The sequence below is a fragment of the Cajanus cajan genome, chromosome 6 (assembly GCF_000230855.2).
Source record: "Cajanus cajan strain Asha chromosome 6, NIPB_CcT2T_4, whole genome shotgun sequence".
Taxonomy (NCBI): domain Eukaryota; kingdom Viridiplantae; phylum Streptophyta; class Magnoliopsida; order Fabales; family Fabaceae; genus Cajanus; species Cajanus cajan.
In genome coordinates, this window is record NC_138522.1 from 58,617,765 (window position 1) to 58,645,420 (window position 27,656).

The 27,656-nt window shown below is 32.3% G+C and overlaps 4 protein-coding genes across 4 annotated transcripts; 3 read left to right on the forward strand and 1 right to left on the reverse strand.

Moving 5' to 3' along the window:
* Nucleotides 1–603: 603 nt before the first annotated feature.
* Nucleotides 604–2,034, forward strand: LOC109796920 (epoxide hydrolase 1). The gene is made up of 3 exons (XM_020356780.3): nucleotides 604–1,181; nucleotides 1,268–1,512; nucleotides 1,591–2,034. Exons 1-3 carry the CDS (start codon nucleotides 717–719, stop codon nucleotides 1,835–1,837), a joined length of 957 nt encoding a protein of 318 aa, XP_020212369.1. The 5' UTR covers nucleotides 604–716; the 3' UTR covers nucleotides 1,838–2,034.
* A 4,008-nt stretch (nucleotides 2,035–6,042) lies between these two features.
* Nucleotides 6,043–8,356, forward strand: LOC109796429 (uncharacterized). The gene is made up of 2 exons (XM_020356105.2): nucleotides 6,043–6,368; nucleotides 7,324–8,356. Exons 1-2 carry the CDS (start codon nucleotides 6,043–6,045, stop codon nucleotides 8,354–8,356), a joined length of 1,359 nt encoding a protein of 452 aa, XP_020211694.2.
* A 1,269-nt stretch (nucleotides 8,357–9,625) lies between these two features.
* On the forward strand, nucleotides 9,626–10,753 carry LOC109796430 (F-box/kelch-repeat protein At3g06240). Its single transcript, XM_020356106.2, has one exon. It carries the CDS (start codon nucleotides 9,626–9,628, stop codon nucleotides 10,751–10,753), a length of 1,128 nt encoding a protein of 375 aa, XP_020211695.2.
* A 12,496-nt stretch (nucleotides 10,754–23,249) lies between these two features.
* LOC145958876 (F-box/kelch-repeat protein At3g23880-like) lies at nucleotides 23,250–24,547 on the reverse strand. The gene has a single exon (XM_083076411.1). The coding sequence runs from the start codon at nucleotides 24,453–24,455 to the stop codon at nucleotides 23,370–23,372; it is 1,086 nt and encodes a 361-aa protein (XP_082932537.1). The 5' UTR covers nucleotides 24,456–24,547; the 3' UTR covers nucleotides 23,250–23,369.
* Nucleotides 24,548–27,656: the final 3,109 nt, after the last annotated feature.

A 27,656-nucleotide genomic window follows, 5' to 3' on the forward strand; every position in this document is an offset into this window, starting at 1 on the left:
GGATTGGGAGGCTGAATGTGTCTCCTTCTCATGATCGTCACTATCGTGCGGAGGTTGATTGGAGTGATGTCGAGGGAGCTGGGCGCGGATGCGCTCATTCTCGGCGCGTAACGCTGCGAGGTCTGCTTCATTAGCGGTTCGCAATGCTGCGAGGTCATTCTCGTGCTGGGCACGTATGTTCTGGAGGTCAGCGTCGTGCTGTTGTCGCATCTGTTCGACTTGGTCGATCAGCCGCCTCAGGGTTGCAACGTCGCTGTCCATGGTAACGGAGTGGCTTGTGTAATAATAATAAACATAATTTAAATTTTAATCTTATAAAAATTATTTAAAAAATTACATTAATTATAATATTATAAAATTAATTAAAATTATTACAATATTATTTAATATTTAAGAAACCATATTAATTTTGTAATAATATTATAATAATATAAATTAATTTTATAATATAATTAATGTAATTTTTTAAATAATTTTTATAAAATTAAATTGAGAGAGGATTGGAGATGAGGACCAAAATTCCATTTTTTTGTAGAGACGGGCAACAAGCGACAGGCTGGCGCGTAGTTAAGTTTCTTGTCATCCCCCAAAAGTATCATATAAATTGATGGCTCGTATTAATTGAATGATAATCATTGGTGTTCTGGTTTGAACTTTGAGGAGAACCACCGTATTAAACCAACACCGCACTTCCCAAGAGAAGAAGAAAGACACAGATGGAAGGCATAGTGCACAGAAGAGTGCAAGTGAATGGCATCAAAATGCACGTAGCAGAGAAAGGAGAAGGCCCTGTGGTGTTGTTCTTGCATGGCTTCCCTGAGCTCTGGTACTCATGGCGCCACCAGATCCTCGCTCTCAGTTCCCTAGGATACCGTGCCGTGGCTCCAGATCTGCGTGGCTACGGTGACACGGAGGCACCACCTTCGATCAGTAGCTACACCTGCTTTCACATAGTGGGTGACTTGGTTGCGCTTATTGACTCTTTGGGTGTGGAGCAAGTGTTCCTTGTGGCTCATGACTGGGGTGCCGTCATCGGCTGGTATCTCTGCATGTTTCGTCCTGAGAAAGTGAAGGCCTATGTCTGCCTCAGTGTTCCTCTCCTCCACCGAGACGCCAACGTCAGAACGGTAGATGGCATGCGTGCTATGCATGGAGATGACTACTATGTCTGCAGATTTCAGGTTATATTTCCATCATTTTTTCTTCATTAATTATTTTTAGTTATGCTACAGCTAGTTACAATGGTAGATCTGATTGTGTGTGACAGAAACCTGGCGAAATAGAGGCTCAGATGGCTCAAGTTGGCACTGAGTATGTCCTAAAAAACATCCTCACAACTCGCAAACCTGGACCTCCAATATTTCCCAAGGGAGAATACGGAACAGGATTCAATCCTGATATGACTGATGCGTTACCCTCTTGGCTCACACAACATGATCTTGCTTATTATGTCTCCAAATATGAGAAAACTGGCTTCATTGGAGGCTTGAACTACTACAGAAATTTGAACTCGTAATTTCTTCACTCTCCGGTTTTTTAGCTGCTCTAAATTAATGTTTCTCTAAATTAATTAATTGTATTTATTTGCAGAAATTGGGAGCTGACAGCACCATGGAGCGGTGTGCAAATAAAGGTGCCGGTAAAATTCATAACAGGTGAGTTGGACATGGTATACACATCGCCAGGCACGAAGGAGTATATTCATGGTGGAGGTTTCAAGCAAGATGTGCCCAATTTGAAAGAAGTGATTGTGCAGAAAGGAGTAGCTCATTTCAACAACCAAGAAGTAGCTGAGGAAATCAATACTCACATTTATGATTTTATCAACAAGTTTTGATTTGATCCAAAAATGGTGGCAGGACCGTGTGGAAATAAAACTGTAAGGGCCGTATCGTTGAAGTTGCATTTATTTTATGAAAAATAAGTGTATGAAATGACCCGATTCAAACTTTGCTGCTTGCGTGTAGTACTAAATGATGAAAAAACACATGTTTCTGTGAAATAAAAAAGGTTTGTGAGTGTAATTAATTTTTATATACACCCGTAAACTTGGGCTATTGCTCCGGTACCCTTTTGTTTGGAGGGGTTTTTGTGCCCCTTGTTTGTAAATCAATGACAGATTGACATGTGGTCTTAATGAGGTGAGTCACCTTGTGAGCTGGAAAGGTAAGACTTGAAAGTTGAACAATTCGTAAAGGACAATAAGGTAATTTCACCCAAGGCTATGAACGTAAAATTGCCTTCTCTGCTGAGGGCTTCGCATTGTGAATTTTACTGCCCCGTTATTGAACCCTAAAATTTCCGTTTTCCGTCGAGGTTGTTGCGACTGATTTCTGAATGCGTTGTTCTTCTCCGGAAGGCTAACAAGGTTAAATTTTCCGTCTCCGCTTAGGGCTGTGTATTGTCGTTTTCCGTCGACCTGGTTGCGACTGTCCATTTTGAAAGCGCACGTATAGTCGTTGTGGTTTCATTTTTCGTTTTTGTCCGGCGAAGGAAGCTGGTTTGTCAGCCGTAAAGCGTCATCATCTCCGACGAAAGTATTTTCCCACGACGCATTTGACCGGAGTGGTTATCTGTCAGTAGTCGGTGATAGATGTAAGTGTTATGTTCCAGATACCTTTTGCATAGTCTTGTTGTGAAGAATAATATTTTTTATATGGTTCGGTTTGTTTTTGTTGGTAATTTCAAATTGTGATGTAGGGTTTAGGGACTTTGATTGTGTTGTTTAGTAATTTTTGTGTTTGATTTTTGACATACTATACAGATGGCAAATTTCAATGATGAATCAGGTTTGAATGATGAATCGTGTTTTAATTTAAGTAATTTTTTGTGTGAATATTGAGTTTAGTGTTTAATGGAATGAATAGATGAGTAGTGTTTGTGAAACCATAAAGTTGGAGTTGTCGGAGGAGTTGATTGGCAATGTGTTGTTTGAAAGGCGTTTTTGAAATCTAAAATTCCCCTTGTTGGCTGAGGTTATCGTAGTGTGGTTTTTCAGCCGAGTTTTTGAACCGTTAAATTGGCATTTTCCGGCGAGGTGGTTGCGACATTGATTTATGAATCGGTTTTGTTAAAGTTAAAAGTGTGTTTGTGGTACGTCGTATCTCGTATGTGTGGCAAAAGTGGGTTTTGTTTGTAATCGGTGGTATTTAGTAACGAAGCAAGTGACGAGAGAGTTGTGTGTTATGTGTGTACTGTCGATTTTGGTAAGTTGTTGTTTTGCGGTTTTTGTTTGTTGTAGAAGGATTGAAGTTCAATAATGGTTTTGAATTTTTTATAAGGAAATATTAAGATTGATTGGTTGTGAATGAAAAAAAAATATATTTTGAACCATATTAGAATATATGTATGTTGTGTAATTGTGGTAGAAAGTGTTGGTAGAATAAGGTGTACATTATTGTGTTACATAATTAACTATCGTAATAATGTTATATTACATTAAAAAAATATTATTGTTGAGTAGTGTGTAATATGGTTTGAGTTTTGAGTGAAATTTGAGGAATGAGAGATTTGAAGTTGGACAGAATGTGATTCATAATATATGGTTGACAAATTATTTGAAACAAAAAAGAATGAAAGTGTATTGCAGAAGAATTTGTTATTTAGTGTGGTTTGATTGTATATGAACGTTGTTAGATTTGTTAGTGGCATATTATTTGTTAAACGAGGCATAATCATGTCATGTGGAATAATGTGGATTGAGGAGGCTAAAGTAATTCGTTTTGTTTGTAATGGTTGAAGGATGGAAAAATGTTTATACATTATATACTGACAGTATGATTTGTTGACGTTGTGGTTAACAGAAATTGTGATATGGGTGGGGAAATGGCAATCGGTTGAAATTTGTTACAGATTAAAGTCATTGATAAGTTGCAAATGGAGGTACTGTGATTTGCAGTTGATACAATTTATATTATCGCACAAGTTATGTTGGTGGGCCTATTATGTTTAGGCTATTGCAAATGGGCTTATGTTGAATATATTAGGTGGTGTAGTCGCAGTGGACGAAATATAGAATAACAGTAACAGTCATGTTTTATTAGGATTTTTGAGTTGGTAAGTTGGCAGAAAATAATATGATTTTAGATTGAAAAACATATTGGTATGTCGATTGAAATAACGTTCATAAATTGATTGTGAATGATGTAAAATAACGTTAGATTATTAAATAATTATGATAAAAGTCATGATAAATAATAGTTAAAATTTATTGTAGTGTGAGACTTTGTTATTACATTTGTAAGTGACTGAAATTGTAAGATGGCAATCTGCAGAGGAGGGTTCTGCAGTGGAGGGTTCGCAGTTGTTACACAAAATGTGAAAACAGGACAAAAACCGTAATAAACATGTGTTTTTATAATTTCATTCGTTAAAGAGTAATACATTTTCGGTGTTTGACTACAGCGTTAATGAGTAATAAATGGTTACGAGTTGAGGTTATAACATGAATAAGAATATGAATAGTAAAGTTGAATTGGAAGGGTAAATTGTATGTTTAGGAAAATGGTTTGCAATACCGAAAGACGTTAGGCATTTTGGTTTCCTTTAATATGGGGTTTACAATTGCAATTTAAAGACAATTAGTATAAATGTAACTTAAAACACTAATAATGATATAAGTGATGTTCATAAGACAATATAAATGATAGTTAAATAGGCGTCAATATTGAACTTCAATAGTCATATTGATATAGGGTTTAGTTCATCATTTTGAGAGAAGTTAAATAAATAAATAACATAAAGTTAATGGTTTATCTTTTGGACTTGAATAAGTAAATTGTTTGGGGTGATAACCTTCTCTAAAATCAAGTTGTCTCCCAGTAGGAACCCTTGTTGTTTGAAGAACCTTGAGCATGTTGATGTTAAGTAGTACTCAAATGAAGATGCCATTTTCCTCTTCCTCTTTAGAATATGACAAGTTTGATGGATATTGGTTCCAATGAGACATCGTTGTCCAATCTGTATAACAGAATATTTTTGCAAGTATAAGAAATAAGAAATAAAATGGGAATAATTCATAACATATATAATACTGCAGGAATATGAAAATAACCTTTGTGGTTGTTGCTGTTCAGCAACTGTGTTTGGGGTATAAGGAATTTCGTCGTCCATGGATGTGAAGATTCTAATGGCGAACCATTGTCTCCCATTGTATTTAAACAGTATAGAATGCAAGTGTTGCAGTCCATAAAAATCATTCATTTTTTGAAATCCCGTTGTGATTATTCCAACCTGTCCTTTTCTGGTAATGTTGATGGGAAAACAGTTTCCACCCGGATCTGTGATAAAGTATTTGTCAAACTTCATGGTTTCCTTCCAATGATGGTAAAATCGTCTGGGAATAATCAGTTGTCCCTAAATACAAAAAACAATTATTAACATGCAGACATTATATAACAAATTGTGTAAAGTTTAAGCGGTTTAGGGTTTACCTTATGAGGCCAAAGTTCTGCTTTAAACTCAGAAATGTGGCATTCCTGGTTGAAGAGAAATATGTGTTGTCTTGTTTGTGCTGTGATAAAGAAAGAGATGAGTCATGGTTGAACGACATACAACAATGTTAGCATAAAAGAATTTAGTAGAAGGAGAAAGTTGGAGTTAGTATTACCGACGACGGCAGCAGTGGAAGTCATGGTCAAAAAAGGATGGAGGAAGATTAGGCTGTGTTGCAACAATGTGAATGAAACGAATGGACTATTGAAGGGTTTAGGGTTTGTACAGGTTGCGGTTGCGTAAAGAGTTATATTTGTACAGATTGGTAGTTGTGCAAATTTTTGGGAACTTGAAGGGTGTCAATGGCCTGAGCACGGGTCGGGTTCGGACGGGTTCGGGTAAAAAATATTTAACCCAATCCAAACTGACCAAAAAAAAAATTTAACCCATTTTCGACTGTAATAATGTTTCGGGTTTATCGGGTTCGGGTTTGTCGAATCTCGGATTAACCGGGTCGGTCTAGTCGGATTCGAGCGCAAGTTCGAGCGCCACCAGGACCTCCTCCAGAGCTTCACCGACACCGAAATCCTAGACGACGCCTTCAAGTGGATGGCCAAAATCGACAAATTCGAGCACAAGCACTTCCGCCTCCGCCCCGAGTATCGTGTCGTTGGCGGGCTTCTGAACCGCATCAAGGTCGCCACTGAAATCAAGGACAAGTTTGTTCTTCAGAACAAGCTTAATAGGTCGTTGAGGCTGGTAAGGTGGAAGGAGGCTTATGATCATGATAACCCTGCCAATTATGGTGTCATTCAGGGGGAGCAGCTGGATGCTGCGGCTGCCGCCGATGCGAAGGAAGAGGCTGAGTTGGAGAAGGAGAAACTGATTGGAGAAGGAGAAACTGATTGGGGAGCGGCAGCTAGGGTTTCTAGTTTGTGAGCAAAATTTGGGTCGGTCGGGTATGGATACCGACAGGTTGAAATATTTTAACCCGAACCCGACCAAGATAACCCATTATAAACCAAATGTAACAACCCGTAAAATTGAAAAAACTGAAAATAACCTGCCAAACTGAAAAACTCACCTCGAAAACTTCCGGTTTCGGTCGGGGCAAGATTTTCTGATCAGGCCGTGTCATTATTGTTTTATTTGTTTATTTTATAATTGTAAATTTGAAGTTAAATTAAAATTGACATTATTGTTTTTTTTGTTTATTTTATAATTGTAAATACGAAGGAAAATTGAAATTTACAACATGATAATAAGTAAGTGAAAATTAGTATGTACAAAAAAACAAGTAATTAGTAATTAGTATTTAGTATTTAGTATTTAGTATTTAGTATTTAGTATTTAGTATTTAGTATTTAGTATTTAGTATTTAGTATTTAGTATTTAGTATTTAGTATTTAGTATTTAGTATTTAGTATTTAGTATTTAGTATTTAGTATTTAGTATTTAGTATTTAGTATTTAGTATTTAGTATTTAGTATTTAGTATTTAGTATTTAGTATTTAGTATTTAGTATTTAGTATTTAGTATTTAGTATTTAGTATTTAGTATTTAGTAATTTAGTAATTTAGTAATTTAGTAATTTACTAAACGGCCCGGAAACCAAACAGCCCAGAAACCAACGGCGCCAGTTATGGGAAGGGTTGCAAGCTAAGAAATAAGTAGTCATGTACAACAGTACAAGTCCCCATTCATGACGGTCAGTATCCAATGGGTGCATATATATGTACAAACCCGGAGCCTTAAAATCGAACATTTGTAGCATCAGGATAAGTATTATACAAAGAGATTTGAGAGTGAGATGGACTTCTCGGCATTGCCATCTGAGTTGATATTACAAATTATTGTTTGATTGCCTGCCAATTGTATTGCAAAATACAGATGCGTTTGTAAGAGTTGGCAGAGGTTATTGTCCAATCGGAAGTTTTTAGAAGAAAATTATGTAGCCGTGGGTGGCATAAGGAAGCCTTTATTCATAAATGAAATACTTCGACAGATATGTTTGGTTGATACCAGCAAACATCTAAATGATAATGCCATCGTGCGAACATTCAGAACAGATTTGCTTTGTCATGAATTCGGATCCCATATCAAAGCTGTTGGTGCATGCAGGGGCTTGGTGTTGGTCGAAGTTCTTTTTGGAGGTGAGTTTAAGTTTTATGCTTGGAATCCCACAACAGGATATTTGAGGAAATTCAACAAGAGGCCACCGATTCAGTCAACTCCATTTGTGGATGAATATATTCTTAAGTTTCATGGTCTGGGGTATGCTCTAAATATAGGTCAGTATATTTATATTCAGATATATAAAAAGAAATATGATGGGATTGGCATAGTGGAGGGTTATTCGTTGACAAAGGATGAGTGGTTAACTATTGATACGAACATGGAATTATCATATACTGAAGTTGATGATACTGTCCGGAATGGGTCCTTTGGTTTGTATTTTGCTGAACGTCTGCACTGGCTTGTGTTGTCCTATACTATTAACTCATATCAAATATTAGCATACAAATTTTGTGATGGTCAATTTGAGGCTGTTGGCCTACCTCGTGATGTTGATTTGTCAAGGGTTGAACTATGTTCATTAGTTATACTTGATGAATGCCTAACATTTTGTGGGATTTTTGACGATGCTGAATTACCGTTTTATGTTATAAGAATATGGTCAATGAAGCAATATGGTGGTCAGCAGTGTTGGAGTAATACTGTAACATTGCATATGTGTGATTGGGCTTCCGGATACATGTTACCTGTATGTTCTACAGATTACGGTATTGTTTACATAAACAACAACAGTGGAATGATACTTAGGTGGAACAACATTCATCGGGTTGTTGAGCATCAGATGATTGAAATTATAGAAATTTATCACCGCATGACTATTTATGAGGAAAGCCTTCTTTGGGTTTAGGTTATTTTTATTATTAATTATGTATAAGATGTTTGTATTACTTTTATTTTGAGGTTATTTGTATTAAGGATTATGTATAGCTTGTTAGTATTGGGTTTACTAATGTTTTGTGATTTTTATAGAAAAAATGTGAATTATATTGTTATTCTGTAATGTTTATTGATTTACATAGAAAAAATTTGAATTTACCTCTTTTATGACCGAAATTAAAGTTGAGTTGAAGGTGAAATAGTATTTTTGGTCTGTTTTTTATGTTATGGTTTGCCTCCTCCCCCGTATTCTGTCTTTCTTTCTTGTCTTCTCTACTCCATTTCCAAACAAGTGAAATTTGACGCATCATTTTCATCCTTATAACTATTTTGATACATTCGACGTTCGTGTAAACACATGACACGTGCCTCCTGAAGCACATATTAATTTCTGAATCCTACGAACCACAGTAATCCAACATTGGAATTAAAAATGACAAACCAGAAATATTTAAAATATGAAGTAGAGCACAAATTTGAATTGTTGATAGAAGTAGAGGATTTTAAATTTTTTTGTTATTTTAGTATCCTTGAATGAAATGAAATAAAATACATTCATAAAAAAGTACGATAACACAAAACCAGTACACAAAACAAAAGCATGCATGTTTAACAGTTAAAATTAGTCATATTCGACAAACAAAAAATACAAATAAAAACGACATTTACTGTAACAATTGACAAAGATCTGTCATGACATATATGAATGAAGGATCCAAAATTGTGATGCAATTTTTCAAAATTAATTACTGTATGGTGTAATTAGAGTAATATAGTATATATATTTACATTTAAGTTTAGAAATTGATATTTAAGTTAATAAAAAGAAAAAGTTGGTTTTTTTAAAAATCAAATCATTTACGAATGTAAAAGTTAAATGTTTTGCCAATATATTATTATATTTTATAAAGTCAGTTAATTCGAAGCGCGGCGTCGTGGTGATTGAAAGCAAAAGACGGAGACGCATTCCAATGCACTCATCCACACACATTTCAATGCATTCAAACGGAAAAAATGGAGTTGAACGTCCGTTTGGCTTTTCCAAATGATAAAACAAACATGCACGCACTAGTTAGAAACGAAAAGACAGAGATAGTTACAATGGTTTTATGCTTATATATATATATAAGTAACCACTATTTGTGTTAGGCATTTTTGTTTCAGTTATACATACAAATATCCGATGCACGCGTGACCAAACCCCTGGTTTTGTTAGCCTTATCTATTGAAAATTCCCAGCATGGACCTATCATGTTTACCTTTTGACTTGGTTCTGGAAATCATTGTCCGTTCACCGTCCAAGTCAATTGCTAAATTTAGATGTGTTAGTAGGCAGTGGTGTAGGGTTTTGTCTGATCCTAAGTTCTTGCATGCAAACTACATTGCTGGTGGTGTAATTAAGAAACCCATTTTCATAAATTCGCCTTATCGATTTCAAAATTTGGGTGTATGTTCGATGGACATCACCAAACCTATTGATGATATCGGCATTCAGCGGCGTATAAGGACAGACATGGTTGGAGAAGGTCTCATTTACGACATGCAAGTATATGGAGTATGCAGGGGTCTTCTATTGGTTAAAGGCTTATTTCAAGGTAATTTTTCTACCTATGTTTGGAACCCCACAACTGGAAATTTCCTCGGGGTTAACCAGAGGCCACTGACTGATTCAACCCCAATAGTAGAGGAATATATTCGTAAGTTCTATGGTTTAGGGTATGTTCCTATTGTAAAAGAGTATTTTTACATGGAGGTATATGATAACATATATGATGGCACAGGCATCATTGAGCGTTACTCATTCAGAAATGGTGAGTGGTCCACCATTAATACGAATATATTCTGTAGGTATATGGATCCTGATTTTACTGTATCAAATGGGTGGTTGGGTTTGTATTTTGGTGAAGCTTTGTATTGGGTTGTATTGTCTTTTATTAGTCACTCGTTTGTTATTTTAGCATACCAATGTAGTAGTGGTGAAGCTGAAGAGATTGTTCTCCCCAGCGAGTGTGATTTCGAAAGTGTTGAAGTTTGTTCATTGGTTATACTACATGAACTTATCAGCTTTTGTGCAATATTTGACAATGTTGAAAGATCAAGCTATTATGTTGTCAAAATATGGAGCATGAAGGAAAATGGTGGTCAATGTTACTGGACTCAATACGTAACATTGCACACGTCTCACTACGGTTCCGGATACATGTTACCGGTGTGTTCTACAGATTTTGGTGTTGTTTATGTAAACAACACCAACGGAATGATGCTTAGGAAGAATAACATTGAGCGGATTCTTGAGCATAAGATATTTGAAATTATTGAAGTTCCGCACTACATGTATATTTATGAAGAAAGCCTTATGTGGTTATAGTTTCGTTATAATACATAGTTTATGTTTAAGGATGCATTAATATATGTTGTAACGTATTTTGTAATGGTTGTATTATTTTGTTTTGTATATTATATTAAACATTATTAGTCATTTGTTTTTTGTTTAGGGTTTTGTAAATATTTGTAGTTATACCTTATAATTGCAGTCATTTATTGGCATAAAATAAGCAGCACTTTTGAAGTAATGTACAGTTAAACAATAAATGGTAACAATGAAAAGCAACATACAGAATTTGAATAACAAGTTATATGATGTTATGTAACACAATTAACAGAAAAATTCATTAACACCGAATAAGTCATATTATAATATAACTAATTAATACGTAGTTTAAAATTAATCATTTATAAATATTGAAATGCGCATTCATGTAGTAAATAAAGGATACTGATGATGAAAATTTCAACATTATTTATATAAATTTCATAATTCAGAAATTAAATTATTAACATTTATACTACTGCAATTACGGACATGCATCCCATCAAATTTATTAACATCTCAGAAGGTTAAAGTGATTATTACCTTTTCCGTAGGAGATCCACTGGTATGCGATTTTGTTGTAATCATGAAAAGTTGATAAGTGACATGGTCGACGCTCGAGGTTCATTCGTCATCATGACGCCTGACAAAGATTCAGCAAATACTACCTTACTTGTGTTACAAGCATATGTATTGTTATAATATTTAATTACAAAACTTTATATGCAAAAAAGTTTATGTTGTAAAATATTGATCATAGTTTGTTTATAATAATAATTTGTGATGAATGTTGTATTTATAAAATTCCTCATAATTTATATGATACCGTAACAACAGTTGAAATACCTTTAATTACTATATACAATTCATATTACCTATTAGGTTTGATGTTCAAGTGATAAGTAATGTGTAAAAAATAAATGAACCGGGTAGCATGTGAAACTTAACAAAGTTCAGTCCAAATAGCAGAGGGTTAACATTGAAACACACATACACAAAATGAAATAAAAAAACATAAAGAAAGTTAACACCAACAGTCCTTGTTAGAAAGAGGAAATCGTGAAATCATGATGGACGACCTAAAATGTTTAAAAATGAAAGGTATTAGGGTTGCTTTTGAAATTGGTTGACATTAATAAGTGATAATTGATATTCAATTCAAAATGGTTTCAAAAGAGGATTAGTAAAAGCTTACCGTAGGAATTCATAATTTTTGGTCCACGTACAGGTAAATCTTGTTTTGTCCAACAATTTTATCAAAAAACAGATAGTCACCTGTACCCAACTCCTCCTTCTTTACAAAATCATACCAACCGGGACCGAAAAAAATTTGATGTTTGTAACACAACAATGTCCACTTCATTTTTGTACCACTTGGAAGTAGAACAATTTCAACGGTTTTAGGTCGATATTTGGCTCCAACAAACTCTTCCTTACGAATATTAGCGGGAATCGGCTAAAATATGGTAACATAACAAAATTAATAAATACAGTTTATTAAGAAAAAAACAAAAATTTATAAACCGTCATTTCCAACTTACAAGAGCTCCTTTTATATGACTTTTTTTGATGAAGGTTTCCCAACCTACAGTTTGGTTGTTGTCCCAGAGTGTTTGATACAGTTCAGCTTCCTCAAGTGGCATTGGAGCAGAAGGGATATAATTAAAAAGGAAATGTTTTTGACCAACATAACGGAAATGCGCCTTACAGGTTCCATGGGGACAAAATTTGTGTATACGATCTGCGATTCCATTAACCATAAACATTCTTTGCTTTCCATTATACATCATTTCCTCAATGTCTGTATGTATTATTTCGTTATCCCTATCATGCACAAAAACTTTCCGATTCTTTTGATCGCGAAAAAGTTCGTTGAAATAGGTGGGGAGTATAATACGCCTCTTCAAAATGCATATACATAGTTAATTAAAAAATATTTGAAAACAATAGTATAAATGTAACAACACATAAGAATAGTGATAATAATATTTATAAATACAAACCTCGACCTTCAGAAGTGTGAGACTAAATGAAATATCGTTCATGTCCATTTTTGCCATGACTGGAAAAACATACAACACTGGAAGCCCAAAACATACAAATTAATGTGGAAATGAAGAAAACTGGGTATATAGATTTTTTTCCTTAGTATAAATAGTATGTCTTTTATGATCAAAGTGTTTATGCAGATGAGTTGGTCTTCACAAATTGTACATAACTGGGATGACATTTTCAGAACATTGGAATGTGTATTTACATTGCCCAATGTCTGTGCTGTGTTTGTATAAACATTGGTCTAAACGTCATTGATTATTATTTTTTGAGGGAAGAAGATATGTGACACTTAGAGCGTGTTTGGAAAATCGTTTTGTTAACGAAAACGTAAAGACACGCTTTCCAAAACACCAAAATACAAAGCAACAATTTGGTGTTTAAGATATGTCCATTTTATAGACATATATTTAAAAATGTTAATTAGTGTTTGTCTAAATTTAATTGAATAAAATATATATATTTATATATTTATATATATTATATATATATATAATATGTGATACAAAAAAGATTTTATATTAACATTATGACTTACTACAATTTAACCTTATTAAATTGCAAAATAAAGATGGTTCTTTTTTCTTTATTCATAAACAAATTTTATTAAAAGAAAATTTTCTTTAACATTTTTCATAAAGTTAAGAGTTTGGTTTTAAAAATGTGGACAAAAATGTATACCAAATTAAAAATGGTGGTGACAATTTAGTTACATGGAAAGCCAATTTTGAGGTCCAATCATCATCCAAATAATATGTTATAAATATGAATTAATTTTTTTTATTAATTCATTAATTAGTCAAATATTTTAAATTTAAAATTAATATTGTCATTTTCGGAATCGTCCGAATACTATCTTATAAATATAAATTAAAAAAATTATTATAAATTCATTATTTATTAAAATTAGTTAATTTTTAAAAAAATATTGTAATTTTTCGAATTGTTCGGAAGTTGCTTTTCGGAGGATGAAGAATTTTGAAAATAATGATCCACGGAATAATTTAAATATTAATATTGTTAATAAATTATTTACAAATTAAATATTTAATTCAATATTTTATTATTTATATATTTTTGTAATAATTATGAGCAGCATAAAGCATTCGGTGGATTCAGTCGCACCACATTTTGTTTTTTTTTATTCAGACTCAGTAGTCAGACTGATGCTGATGGCCAAGATATGAGAATCGTGATGATGATACTCAAAATATCTGTGCGTGTGTATTGAGTTGTGTGTATGTCGTATCACAGTTGCATCTCCTACCAAGTCGTACCGAATTTATAATGTCCACCTTTATCTTGATGTACTGTAATTTAGAATCTAACCATAGGTCTAAATAAAAAAGTAAACAATATTTAAAAAATGATTAACAATGCCATAATTTAGGTGGAACACATAAATAAACAAAACAAACACGAAGAAGAGATTAATATGACTTTTATACCGTCAGCGAGTCAATTTCGCAATTTGTTCTTTTAACATCGCAACCTCCATTTGCAATTCCAGTTTATCATGAATAACTTTTTGTAGATCCTTCTGAACTTCTAACATGCTATAGTAGTTAAAGTCCTTAATTTTTTTTCCTTTTACCGCTAACAATTGTTGTATCAAGGACAACGCAACATCTTCCTTTGCCTCTTCATCATTTGAAGCAAATTTGCCTAAACACCCAATTGTCTTTTCAGGCAGTGTTACAACCAAGGATCCATAGAACCTTCGATATTCAACATCTTCAACATATTTAACCTCAGCTTTGGTGTACACAGGAAAACCAATATTAAGTATGCCACATATGTCGGTTAACATTTTCGTCATACTTTGCTGAATGACAAATTCATCGGCCGAAGGGTGTTGAAGAATGTCAGTTGATGTGGTTCCTGAAACTAACAAAGTGTATAAAATGATTAAGAACACACTCCAAATATAAACACATAAGTTGAAGTATTGAAAACGTCACCTTCCGGTTTTCCAAAATTGTGACATTCAACGTTCGTTTGTGTTGGTATAGGCATAGAACATGATTTCCTTTCAGAATGGCCACGACTGTTGCAGTATTCAATCCATGCTGATTCAGCCTCTTCGTATGTTGAATAAGACTTGTGCTTATTTCCTTTATAACCATTAACTTGTTGCTCGCATTCAAACCATGACAAATAAATTCCTGGTTGCCTACCTACATAAACAACATATGCTTTGCGGGATGAATGGCGTTGGCTCATTGGTTGTTATTTTGATGTTGAATATAGAAAATTGTATGAGGTTTTGTATTCCCGTGTAACTTGATGACCCATTGTCACCTAATTTATAATGTTTAGCAAATATATATATATATATATATATATATATATATATATATATTCCCACCACTAGAGAAACCAACTAGGGAACTTATATTGGACATTTTGCTTGAAATATTTCAGCCATGAATGGCGGTTGGTCTTATTTTGATACCAGAATGTCTTATTGCAAGGTTTAGGGTTTAGGGTTTAGGGTTGAGGTTTGAGGGTTTAGGGTTTAGGGTTTAGGGTTTAGTGTTTAGTGTGTAGGGTTTAGGGTTTAATGTATGGTCAATAATTCATACTGTAAATTTAATGTATCAATAGTGTCTCAAGGTATGCAAGCAGAACAGAGACGCTATGCGTGCTTTCCCATCATAGTCAGCAACAGGCGTCTTTTCAATTTTAATTTTGACCCTTTCAAAGAAATTCACAATTCAAATCTTTCTTAAATTTAATTAAATATGTTACTGTTTTTGAAAATCCGACCCCACTTACTTGTTTGTTATGTATGTATACTGCCAGCCCACGTAGATAATTTACATATTTGATGTATGTTGTTAAAATTTTAAATTTATTATTAATAATTATTAAAATTCTACGTTTTTAAATTTATTAAATAATATTAAAGAAATCATAAAGAACCCTAACGAAACCCTCTCCAAGTCAATGCAGCCCGAATGATGCGTAAAACATGGAATGAATGTGATATTTTAACTCCATCCGTATTACATTAAGTGTTATAAGCCTAAACCCTTACCTTAGAAACCTCACAAATGCAACATTTGGACACAAGCCTCAAATCCCAACTTAAAGTTTAATCTCATTTTTCAAACCTTTAGATTCCAAATGTCTTTACAGTCCCGTTGTGAATATTGATGCTGGCTTGATAAGCTTCCCAAATGTGTGTTGACCTTCTTTCTTAATTTCACCTAAACCACGTATTCACCTGAACTATGGTTTTCGTTGAAGTATTTCAACTCCCTAAGCTCTAAAACAACCTCAAATTATGTGATAAACGGCATCTATCTTATGTTCGTATCCTTAAATCTGGTATCCAATCATATTCCTTTCCATGCAATACGCACAACTGACCACCATATCAAATGCAACATGTATTAACACAGAAACCAACATCATTTGTAGATACATATGCTTCGAATAATGAGTTGCATGCCATAATACTTTAATTAACCAACGTCAGAAGAAAGGTGATCAGTATTCTTCTCGCTTAGTACCAAGTCAGTATAATGGTGTACAATGCATGATTTATGAAATTGATGCACACACATGGCTATATAAACCTCTGAAAACATCAACCTCTTATCTCATACTATAAAATCAGTATGATGCTTAAACAAGTAACGAAAACGACATCAACATACAACATGCACAGAGGTAAGTACATTTTAAATCCACATCTCCATAATCCAATCCAAATCCATATAAACAACATATACATACATGCATACATACATACATACATATATATATATATATATATATATATATATATATATATACAGTATATATACCAAATAGGTTGGTATTTCCATGACGTTACAAGTTCAGCCAAGAAGTACTAAACTGTTGTTCATTATCGAACTTTATTAGTTTACAATTGTATAAAGAACATGACCAACATTGAACGTTTTCAATATATGATACATAAACCCTAAACATTTACGAATTTCATGTATGATGCGAAGTTAGACAAATATAGAACATAAAACCCTAAACATTTGAACAATACTTTGAACTTAAAATACAATTTCCTTTACATAAAAAACCATATATGGAGTTGTAATACTTGTATCATAGTCATCGTCATATTATATGAAACACTTATAAATACAATTAACATTTATGAAAACACATAAAGTAGTAACATATATTTAAATCATACCAATAAACAACAACCAAACGAAATATATTATAATTTATTAACATTATAACAACATTCATATTAGAAGTTAAAAAAATTCAGTTTCAAATACTTCATAATGACAAATATTTTTGTATCTTTATGAAATTATGTGATAAAATGAATATTTATATTTAAATTGAAAACAACAAAAAAAAAATTTCATTTAAATTTTGTATAACATGAATGAATAAAAAGTAGTGATTAAAATTCAATAATTCAAAAAATAGTTTCCATAACATATTTTGTTCATAATGACAGAATTAAAAAACAAAATCACGACAAATATAAATGACTAAAACTGGAAAACTACTTTATACTATAAATTACGATAAATTTAGATAAAAATAATATTTAAACATATTAACAAAATATGAATATTCAACAATTTACAGGATGTTTGGAAAGTCATTTAAGACCATTTCGAATGCAAACATATCATGTTTTTTGGGTATGTTTAACGTAACTGTAAATGAATCATACACTTTAAATACATGCTACATTACCATTAATATATTTAAATTATATAAAAAATATCAAAATTTATAAATTTTATTTAAACACAACATATTAAAATTAGTAAATCAATATTTAAATAAAAACAAATTAGTACAATAAAATATTATATAATTTTGACAAGTGTTCCTGTCATCCACAATTTTATTTGGTTTAGGACAATATTCCTTAAATTGAATAATTAATATTAATATATACTATCCCTGTATTAATTGTTTATTGTTTCCCAGCATGGACGAGTAAATACAATGGTTGTTGTGTTTTTCGGTGTATTTATTACGTAATTTAATGCAATGGTTGTTGTGTTTTTCCTTCTTTAAACCATATGTCTTACCATTACCCTTCTATTTAATATTTCATTTTAGTTGGTACCCACTCCCACTCAAAACATGGTTCACCCTCTACCTCCAAGTTTTCAGATTGAGCTTCATAATGGACAGGCAACGATTATTCTATTTTGCTTCTATTTGGTTGGTGAATATAATACATAATTATAGTAATGCTTATAACTAATTTTATGTATGTGCAGCAAAAAGTAAAGATTCCAACATTTTTCTGCAAAAATTGGGGAAGTCTTTTGAAACAACAAGTCATGTTGGAGACAAATGGAGGATATGTGTTTGCCGTGGATATTCAGATGGAACACAGAAATGGCATGAACGTTTTCTATTTCGCAGATGGATTACAGAATGTCATTAATTCTCTGCAAATGTGTGCGTCGAAATTCACAAAGTTTTCATTTGACGGTTATCTCAAGTTTAACGTTGAAATCACTCATCATGCGACTGTTACAAGTTGTATGCCATCAACTCTGACAGCAAAATTACTTGTTTGTTGGGAAGTAAAGTTAACGAAAACCATGGCACGGGGACGGCGACCTTTGGTCTGTATATGTAATTCATTTTTCTTTCTTTACACTTCCATTTTTACCATGTTTAATAGAAATTAATGTTTTTGAATTAAGGGTATTCCAAAACACATTTGTGCCACTGAATTTGTTGGAGCAAACCATGATGTTGTAGTCTTCTATCCAGACGGAACACAACGTAGTTGAAAACTTTTATGGTACCCAAATGAACTCAAGTTCGGGAGTGGATGGTATCAGTTTTGCCGACATTTTCAGTTAGGTGGAACTGACGTTGTTCGATTTCACAAGGTCATCCATAAACAAGTAATTTACGTCTGTCTCAAAAAAGCATAAGTCAGGTAATTCTGAATATATTATCAATAATTTGGTATCCATTACATAATTAAAAAAAATATTAAAATTACTTACACAAATATTTAATTTTGACTTGCAGATTACACGGTGTTAAACAAATGGGTCAACGAAAACGACGAAAACTATTGGTTTCCTGCGAAATGCTCCACTTTTACTTCATCATCCTCTACATTATAACTAGGGTTTTATTGTCAACAATAGTGTTGTTACACGACTTTTTAAATGTTTAAATGTTTTGTATTTTCCAAGTTCACCACTGACATTGTGTTATTTAATTATTTATATGTTGAACATTTAGTAATATCTTAATTATAAATATTAAATATTTGACGTTACTAAAATATTTGGTAAAAAATACTATGCTAAAATATATTTTGTTATTCAAATTGTAATCTAAAATAAGTAATATATAACAAAATTTAAAATTAAAAACCTTTCCATTTGGTTTTTCAATTATATATATGACACTTTATGGTTTGCCTTAATTTAACAAATTACCGCAATAAAATACTGATATTAATATTTATGATTCAATATTATAATACTATATTCATGAAAGAACCTCAACTATATAAAATTTGGGTAATAATCCTTAATTTGTGTTAAGTAACATATCGTCACTATCATATAAAAACAAATTAAAATTGTGGATCCTCCGAAATACATTCGGAATGTTTAAGTATAACTTAATATATTATATCTACATTATATGTGAATCGTCATTATTACAAGTCACCTTAAGAGTACTATACACACCTTCGAAATTCGGAAAGTTGGATTTCCAACAATCATCACAACTACTGTAAACCCTGCAACCAGCAAACCCTAATCCAGCTACTGAGAACTGAGAAACAATCGAAAAGTTTGATTTCCAACAATGATGACAAGTACTGTAAAACCTGCAAGCTGCAAACCCTAAACCACGTACTGAGAACTGACAAACAACCATCAAGTCACGTCCAATGAACAACACTAAATATTTATATTTATATTTATTCTCTTAATAAAATGCAATAAAAAACCTACAAACCTATACACGAAACTAGTAGTCTTTAACAAATATGAATTCATCTCTTACCCTGCGTTGCCCACCATGGTCCTCCAAAAATTAAAACACTACACATTTTACTACATTTCATTGTATGAATAACAAATAACAAATATCAACATCGTTACAAATTTTGGAAAACATTTTTGACATTTTTTCATAATTTCAAAATTAATTAAAAAAATGTTATTTAAGTCGTTCATATTTCGACACTATCCGTTTTTCCGTTTTGGCTCAAAAAAATATCCAACATTTTCACCAAGATGGTATCTCATGGAAAGAGAAGGAAAGCGTCGACCAAGACTCCACCGGCACCGACCAGGAAGACTTACACGAGGAACAAGAAGGTAGCCAAGGTGAAACAAGTGATCGAGATATCTTCTAGGTTTGATAAGTTACAATTCATTATTTTATTGTTTTATAATAGGTAACCTTATTTTTCTTCAAAATATTTGTGCATTCAGATAATGACTTAATGTTTGTTATCAAATTACATCAGCTACATGGAGAGTATTCCTCATCCTTCTATCAACGATGAAAACAACGATAGAAAACATGGGCAGGTATCATTAATAAAGATTGACATGAAACTCAATGAGAGTAATCTATGTTTGGTAATTTCATTTTGAATGGTTGCTAACCAAACTACTATTCCATTTGATTTCTTATAGGATGCTTTGGAGGACAAAGTGGCCCGTTTAGAGTCATCGGTCGAAATGATTATTAAAGGTTTGGAGAACTTAACTAATTTGGTTAGTAGTCAAACTTCACTGATGACTCCTTCAAATTCACCATGTACTCTTTCAACAATAAACAAACACACAAATAGTGAGGAACGTGTGCCAGAGTTTGTTTCGCCTGATCAAGTTTCCAACCAAGAAAACCCTAAACACATTATTGGAACTGCAAGACCTGTTGTTCAAAATCCTGCATCTTTAAAAAAGAGGTTGTTTTCACATACAATAGCAGGAAACAAATGGGGATGCTTGGCAGACATGGAGCCACTACATAATGCTAAGTATGATGGGATGGAAACAAGTATCGAAATACCCACCGTAAGGCATCGTGTATTGTGTGATTATTATTTACATAAATTACATATTATGAATACGAAACTAATTTCATTATCATAAAATGCAGTGGATACCAATGTTATTTAGCCCACCTATGACGATCATTTTGGACCAGGTTCATGCCATGGTTGCAGCCTATATATTTGGCTCAAATAAAGATGACCCCATCAATGCGTAAGTAATGTTCTACTATATTATTATAACCCTAAACATCGGACGACGACAATGATTAACAATGAAGTATTTCCTATAATTTTTTTCAGCAAAGAAGTCCTAATAACTACGTCGACTAACATGGTCGGGGATAGGAAGACTCTCAAATCATTGTTACCAAAAGGACTAGTGGATCAAGAGGTACGTTACATTAAATGTGTTTTTTTTATCTTAGGTTGTTAACTAATATTTGTTACTTTATTAATATATACGTAATTTTGTATACAAATTATATTTCCATTAGGTCATTAATCTGGTTGCTTGCATGTTGACCCATGAAGAACGTTCGAATTTGAACAGAAATGGGTTTTGGTATTTTCCTACAACTGTGGCGGTAAAGTTTTATGTAACCCTAAACTTTATTTATATACAAAGTAAAAACCGTAAACCCTAAACCCTAATTTATGAATATATATATATATGTTATAGCAATATGCGTTGGCTTGGAGTTCTCCACCTGAAACTATTATCGACTACTACCACGGAGATTACATGGGAAACATTCATGACTTAACAAAGGTTTTTAATCTAAATTTCCATAAAAGATTAATTATATTTTGTTAAAAGTGTTACAGGTGTTCAACAAATGAGTAACTAACATATCAATAGATTTTTGTTCCTATTAATGATCTCAACTTGCATTGGTTTCTGCTTGTCGTTGACCTCCGAGAGAAAACACTACTTCTGTTGGATTCACTACCTCACCCTGCCAGGAACCCCATGAGAAAAATCTCTGTTAATAAATTGGTATGTCGTGTAATCTCTTATGCCACCAACAGTACTGAACATAAATAAAATAATATTCGTACTTATGAGGTTAATATTTTAGGCATTATTTTTGGAAGAGATGTTTTTGCATCAGTCGTTTAACCAATTGGAGCCATCAACGAAACCTACAATTTCAGAATTTTCCATCAAGGTTCCACATGATATTGGCCAACAAAATCCTGATTCGTAAGCAACTCTCCTATATCATATATTGTACTTTGTACATTTGCCTAGTACTAAATACAATTTAGTTATTTTTTAACTTATAATTTGACTTTGTTTGTCAAACTACCAGAAATGACTGTGGCGTATGGGTTTGTCAGTGGATGATGAGCAGTTGATCCATACACGATTACAACATCAACGTAATGAAATGTTTATCCTTAAAATCATTCATCATGTTATTATATGCATGTTTGACATAACCTTTTATGTAATATTATTTGAATATGATGTGTACAACCATTATAATTATAGGTAGACAATGCAACGAGGATGAAGGTAGCCCTTGATTTGGTTCTGACTTCATATAACACAAAAAAAGATGAGGTCGTTAACTATGCTGCGAAAAATTGGAAGCATCTCCAACAAAAGAACACACAACTTGTTGGTTAAGTTGGCAAAATATGCAACAACAAACAATGGTTAACTCTGTCTCTGTTTATATTATATCATTTTTTTGTTATTAATATCTTTGGATGCTGCGTTGGGCTTTTGGCATAATATGCAACAATGGTTAACTGTGTCCCATTAATATTTATTGTACGTTTCACTGATTATTAGATACTGTCTAAAGTTTTTTTAGTTTTCAATAAGCCATTTTTTTCATAAACTTCTTCGTTGAAATGGCATAACAAAAATACATATTTTAATTTTTATAATATATAATGTTAAATTTTTTTATTAATATCTATACTAATCTATATCTATACTAATCTATAAAGGGAATACCCTTTTTTAGTAACTATCTTAGTTTCCACAATTTTTGGACCATTATACCCTTTTATTTTAAAAAAAGTTAAAAAAAATAATTTTTATTTATCAAATTTAAGAACTTAAAACTAATAGATTAATCATAACACCAATTAAATTAATATACTTTTATTATGTAATTTTTATTTTTATTTTATTTTATATGAACCATTTTATCCTTTATTTATTTTTTAATAACTACTTTATTTAATAAGTAACTTGTCATTTTTTTTCCTTTTTTTAAATATAATGCAGGCACGAAGTGCCTTTTTTTCCTAGTATATATAAAGAACATATGACTTTGAAAAATTATTTATCTTTTTCAATTTCACATGAAGTAATTTATTGTTTATTTTCCAATAACTATTATTTTTATGACTAATTTATTTAATTTTACATATATTTTTTTATATATAATACATGCAGAAACAGCGTTTTTACTGTTACTTATATATATACAACAACGAATTCATAATATGTTTAGTACACCATGTTAAACATTTAGAAAACATATAACTTAACTAAAACATTAAATTACATTCAATTTAGGTTGACAGCAGTGTCTCTTCACACACTATCATCTGGTGCTCATATTGCACTACACGATCAAAAGTCGTATATTGTAATGTCTCATCCCTTGCATTCCATGTGCCCATAACTCCCGTTTCATTGTTGACAAATATAATTGAATCATTTGAGGAACACGCCGGTAACATATATCCTGGAAAATTATTACTAACTTGCATACTTGTGACCTTAGTCCAAGACGTGTGGACACCATATTCTTCCATTTCCCATATGTCAACAATGTAGTCCCAGTTTTCATCTCGCATCACAGTACACAATGCCAAACACTGTCTTATATTTCTCAAACAACAAAGACTAAATTCCTCTAATTGAACTTCACCAGGAATATTTAGTTGATAAAATTTTGAATCTATTAAATTATAACCCAAAATAACATCAACATTTGTTTGCCAGTTGAAAGTAATCCAGTGAAGAGAATCGCGAAAATAGAGTCCGATACATCCATCATGAACAGAAATGCAAGGCTGTGTAATTGTCTTTAGGGACTCATGTTCGAAATCCCTCGATGAAGCACCATTCAAAGAATACACCAATGCACGATGATATGGATGACATTTGCTAAGATAAATTTGAACCACAACATAATTCTGTTCAGATGGGTCATAACCAAATCCATAGAAGTTCAGACCAAAAAAATCACCCGAGATTCTCATTATAGTAGGGGGATATGCACGAAAAGCACCAAAAAACCCGGTAGAGGGATTCCAAATGAACAAGGATGTAGGAACCCAAAAAAGTATCATGCCCCTGCACGTACCAATAATTTTCATGTACGCATTGGAGTACGTCATTGGGTTCTGAAGAATGCAAGTTGCGTCTTCACCAAGAAGAGGTTTGCTTGTGTCTACGCATAGTATTTCATTTACGAAACATGAAAAGAACATTACTTTTTTCACGATTTTGGATTGAGCGTAGTGCCTTTTTGCGAAGATAGAATCGACAAACAAAGAAAACCAAAGTTTACACACTGCTTTGGCTCTGCATATTGATTTGACGGGAGCGCGCAAAAAAGTCTCTATTATTAAGTCCACTGGAATTGTCATTCTGTTTACGGTGGTGTACACTGTACAGGATGACCGTACTGTATGTGTTGTGCACCGAACGAATGATGACTAAAATGACTGATGCGGATATATATACCAAAAATTACGTATACGAAGAGTTACTCCCATACGCAACTTGTGTTCCCAATAACTGCACCCCCCTGCCTCCCACGTCGCCTCGAGTACAACAACTGTTTATTTGAATTATGCAACATTTCAATTTTTTTATAATCACATTTTTTTTAAATGGATTAAAGTGGATCAGGTTTATTATTCGGGTTTACCAAATTAAGCCCTAATATTGCATTTGAAGTAAATGAAACCTAATACAGTACCTTACAAATAAGTTCAGAATTTATAAAACAAAATTTTTTCAACTATTAAATATTAAGTTATATATTTATTTTACAATATATTTTATAAAATATATCAATATTTAAACATTGTGACGCTGTTTGGGACGCTTTTCGAAACGTGTACCAACTGTCATTCAAAAATGTGAACTTGTAAATGCATTATTCGGAGAGTAATCATTACTCATTACTTGTAACTTGTAACATATAAGACTGACGCTTTGTTTGCATGAGAGACAAACAATTGTAACTTTCTTCCCTTTCATCTTCTTCTCAAAACAAATTTTCTCTCATTTTCTTCGCCCTAAACAGTTAACATGGCCGACGATACCGTCGTTTCTGGAAACAAAAATCATCAGTAAGTTTCATTTATGTTGTTATTCCATGTCTTTACCCTTTTGCAGTACAAGCTGATGTTTGTTATTTTATTCATTTTAACTGTGACTAAAATCTTTTTAACTTTTTTTTTTAACTTTTTTATTCATTGCATGGATATACAATACATACGATTTACTTTTGTTATTTATATTTGTTATTTGTCAATGTTATTTACGAATGATAAATGGCATTTTGTTTATTCTTAGGTCATCCGTAACACACTTCACATCTTTTTTGACACCAAAAAAGGTAAATTTATTTTTTCATATTTTGTTTAAATTCACAAACAAAAACTTAGCATTATATATGTCATTTGTTAATTTGTGTATGTAATTTTTTGGCAGGGAAAAATTTATTGGAAGTATGTCTTTTTTAAACAATGGCAAGGGAAGTTAAATGTATGTCAAACTATTGATCCAAAAGGAAACACTTTCACTCTTGGTTTAACAAAAAAATTTGGTCCGACAGTCGGATATTTTGAACAAGGAGTCAAGGAATTACTCCAATTTTATGGTATAAAAAAAAGACATACTATTAATTTTGGGTATAAAGGTAATAGTAAATTTGATATGAGTATTTTTAATATGGCTGGTGAAGAAATTATTTATCCTGAGAATCCAAACCCTGAAAATCTAAGGTAACACTGAATTAAAAACATTTGTTAACTTGTTTATTCTTATAGTCCTACTTTATAAAATTCATTGAATGTTGGAAGTTGTTGTTATCAGTGACAACAACATAGTACAAGAGGCCAATGAGGATAACCTGCCCGTTTATCCACCGTGGTATTTGACTCTAACAAAAGCAGCAGCTACAGGGAAACAACCATTGGTGAGTAATAAATTTACTTAAAAATTATTTTATTAATGAAGTTTCTAATTTTCTGGTAAATAATTAATAAAAATAACATATGCTTAATATAATATAGTTTACTTATGACTTAATTTTTGTTTTGGCTGCCAGAATTTTCTTTTTAAATACGTCGTTTCTTGGAACATAAATGATTATGGATATTGTTTTTTATTTGATGTCAATCAAAAAAAACAATATGAATTATATATAAGCAGAAGATCGTCCTGCCAAAATAAGGAGTGTTATTTGGGTTCTGCGTGGATGCAATTTTTGAAGACCGGAAAATTCAAAGAGGGTGACGTCCTGAAGTTGGAAAAAGTTTATAACTCGAAATATCTAGTTATAAACGTTTCCAAAATTTAGTTGTTCTTGTTGTGGTCAATCGTTGAATACATTTTTCTTGTTAAACATTCGTAAGTGTTTTACTTTCTTTTGCTGTCATTTACTCTCATATGCATTCTTTTAATTCCAATGACGAACAAAATTACACAAATATTTAATTGTGTAAAATAATTTTTTAATTACTTCAATTGTATTACATTTAAAAAAAAATATTTATAACAAAATATATTTTTTATTGAATAAATTGTTAATCATTTATTTTTTATTATTAAATTATTAATTAATAAATTATTTTAATTAAAAATATTATTATTATTATACTGTAATGTAATGACTTTGTATCAAACATCAGGATAATGAATCGGAAGTAAACACTGAAAACGCATCTATTATTCAAACTGACCCTGCTTCCGTACTGCACGCGTGTATTACTGGTTACTTCTGAAATCATCATTGGTTATCAATATCATGTAATCGCACTCATACATAAATAGATTTGATATCCCTCATCAAATCTCTATGTGCTTCGTAAATCTAAATGTAAATACGGTTTGTGTGTGATGACTTTTATATAAATATTCATATATTTCTTTATTACATAATTAATACCCACTTCTGTTAAACACGCGTCCCTTTTCGGTTTATGGGTTTTTACACCCCCTCCCCTTAATGACTTATTTAACATTCACTCCTCCATACACACTTTTCACATTCCATATGTGACGACCATAACAGCATTGCCTTCATTTTCGGTTTTATTCATCATTCACTCCATCCTTCTCTGATCCAGGTATGTCTGTATTGACTCTATAAATTTCAAAATTACATCTTCGTTTGGGTATTATTCAGCATTTACTTCGTACTACTGCTTTTTTTTTTTCAGATTTTAACCATGGCATCTTCTTCCACATCGGTAAACAACGACAAGTTCAAATACTGGTTTCAAACTTCCGCTAGAAAATTAACTCCAGGAAAGGTATTTTCATTCTATTTTCCATGTTCACTAATATTATTTATCAACTATTGTTGTTTGTAATGTAACTTTGATTATTTCAATAATATGCAGGATTCAATGAAAATGTCAAAGAAATTTCAGAAATTTTGAGGTCATCGTTTACTTACGGATTTATGTTATGCCATGGATCCGAATGGCAATGTCAACAAACTCGTAATTTCTAAAAGAAAAAACAAGTTTTGCTTTACAAGTGGGTGCACTGATATGGCAAATTTCTATCAAATGAACACAGTTCATCTTATTTTCATGCACTTTATAGGA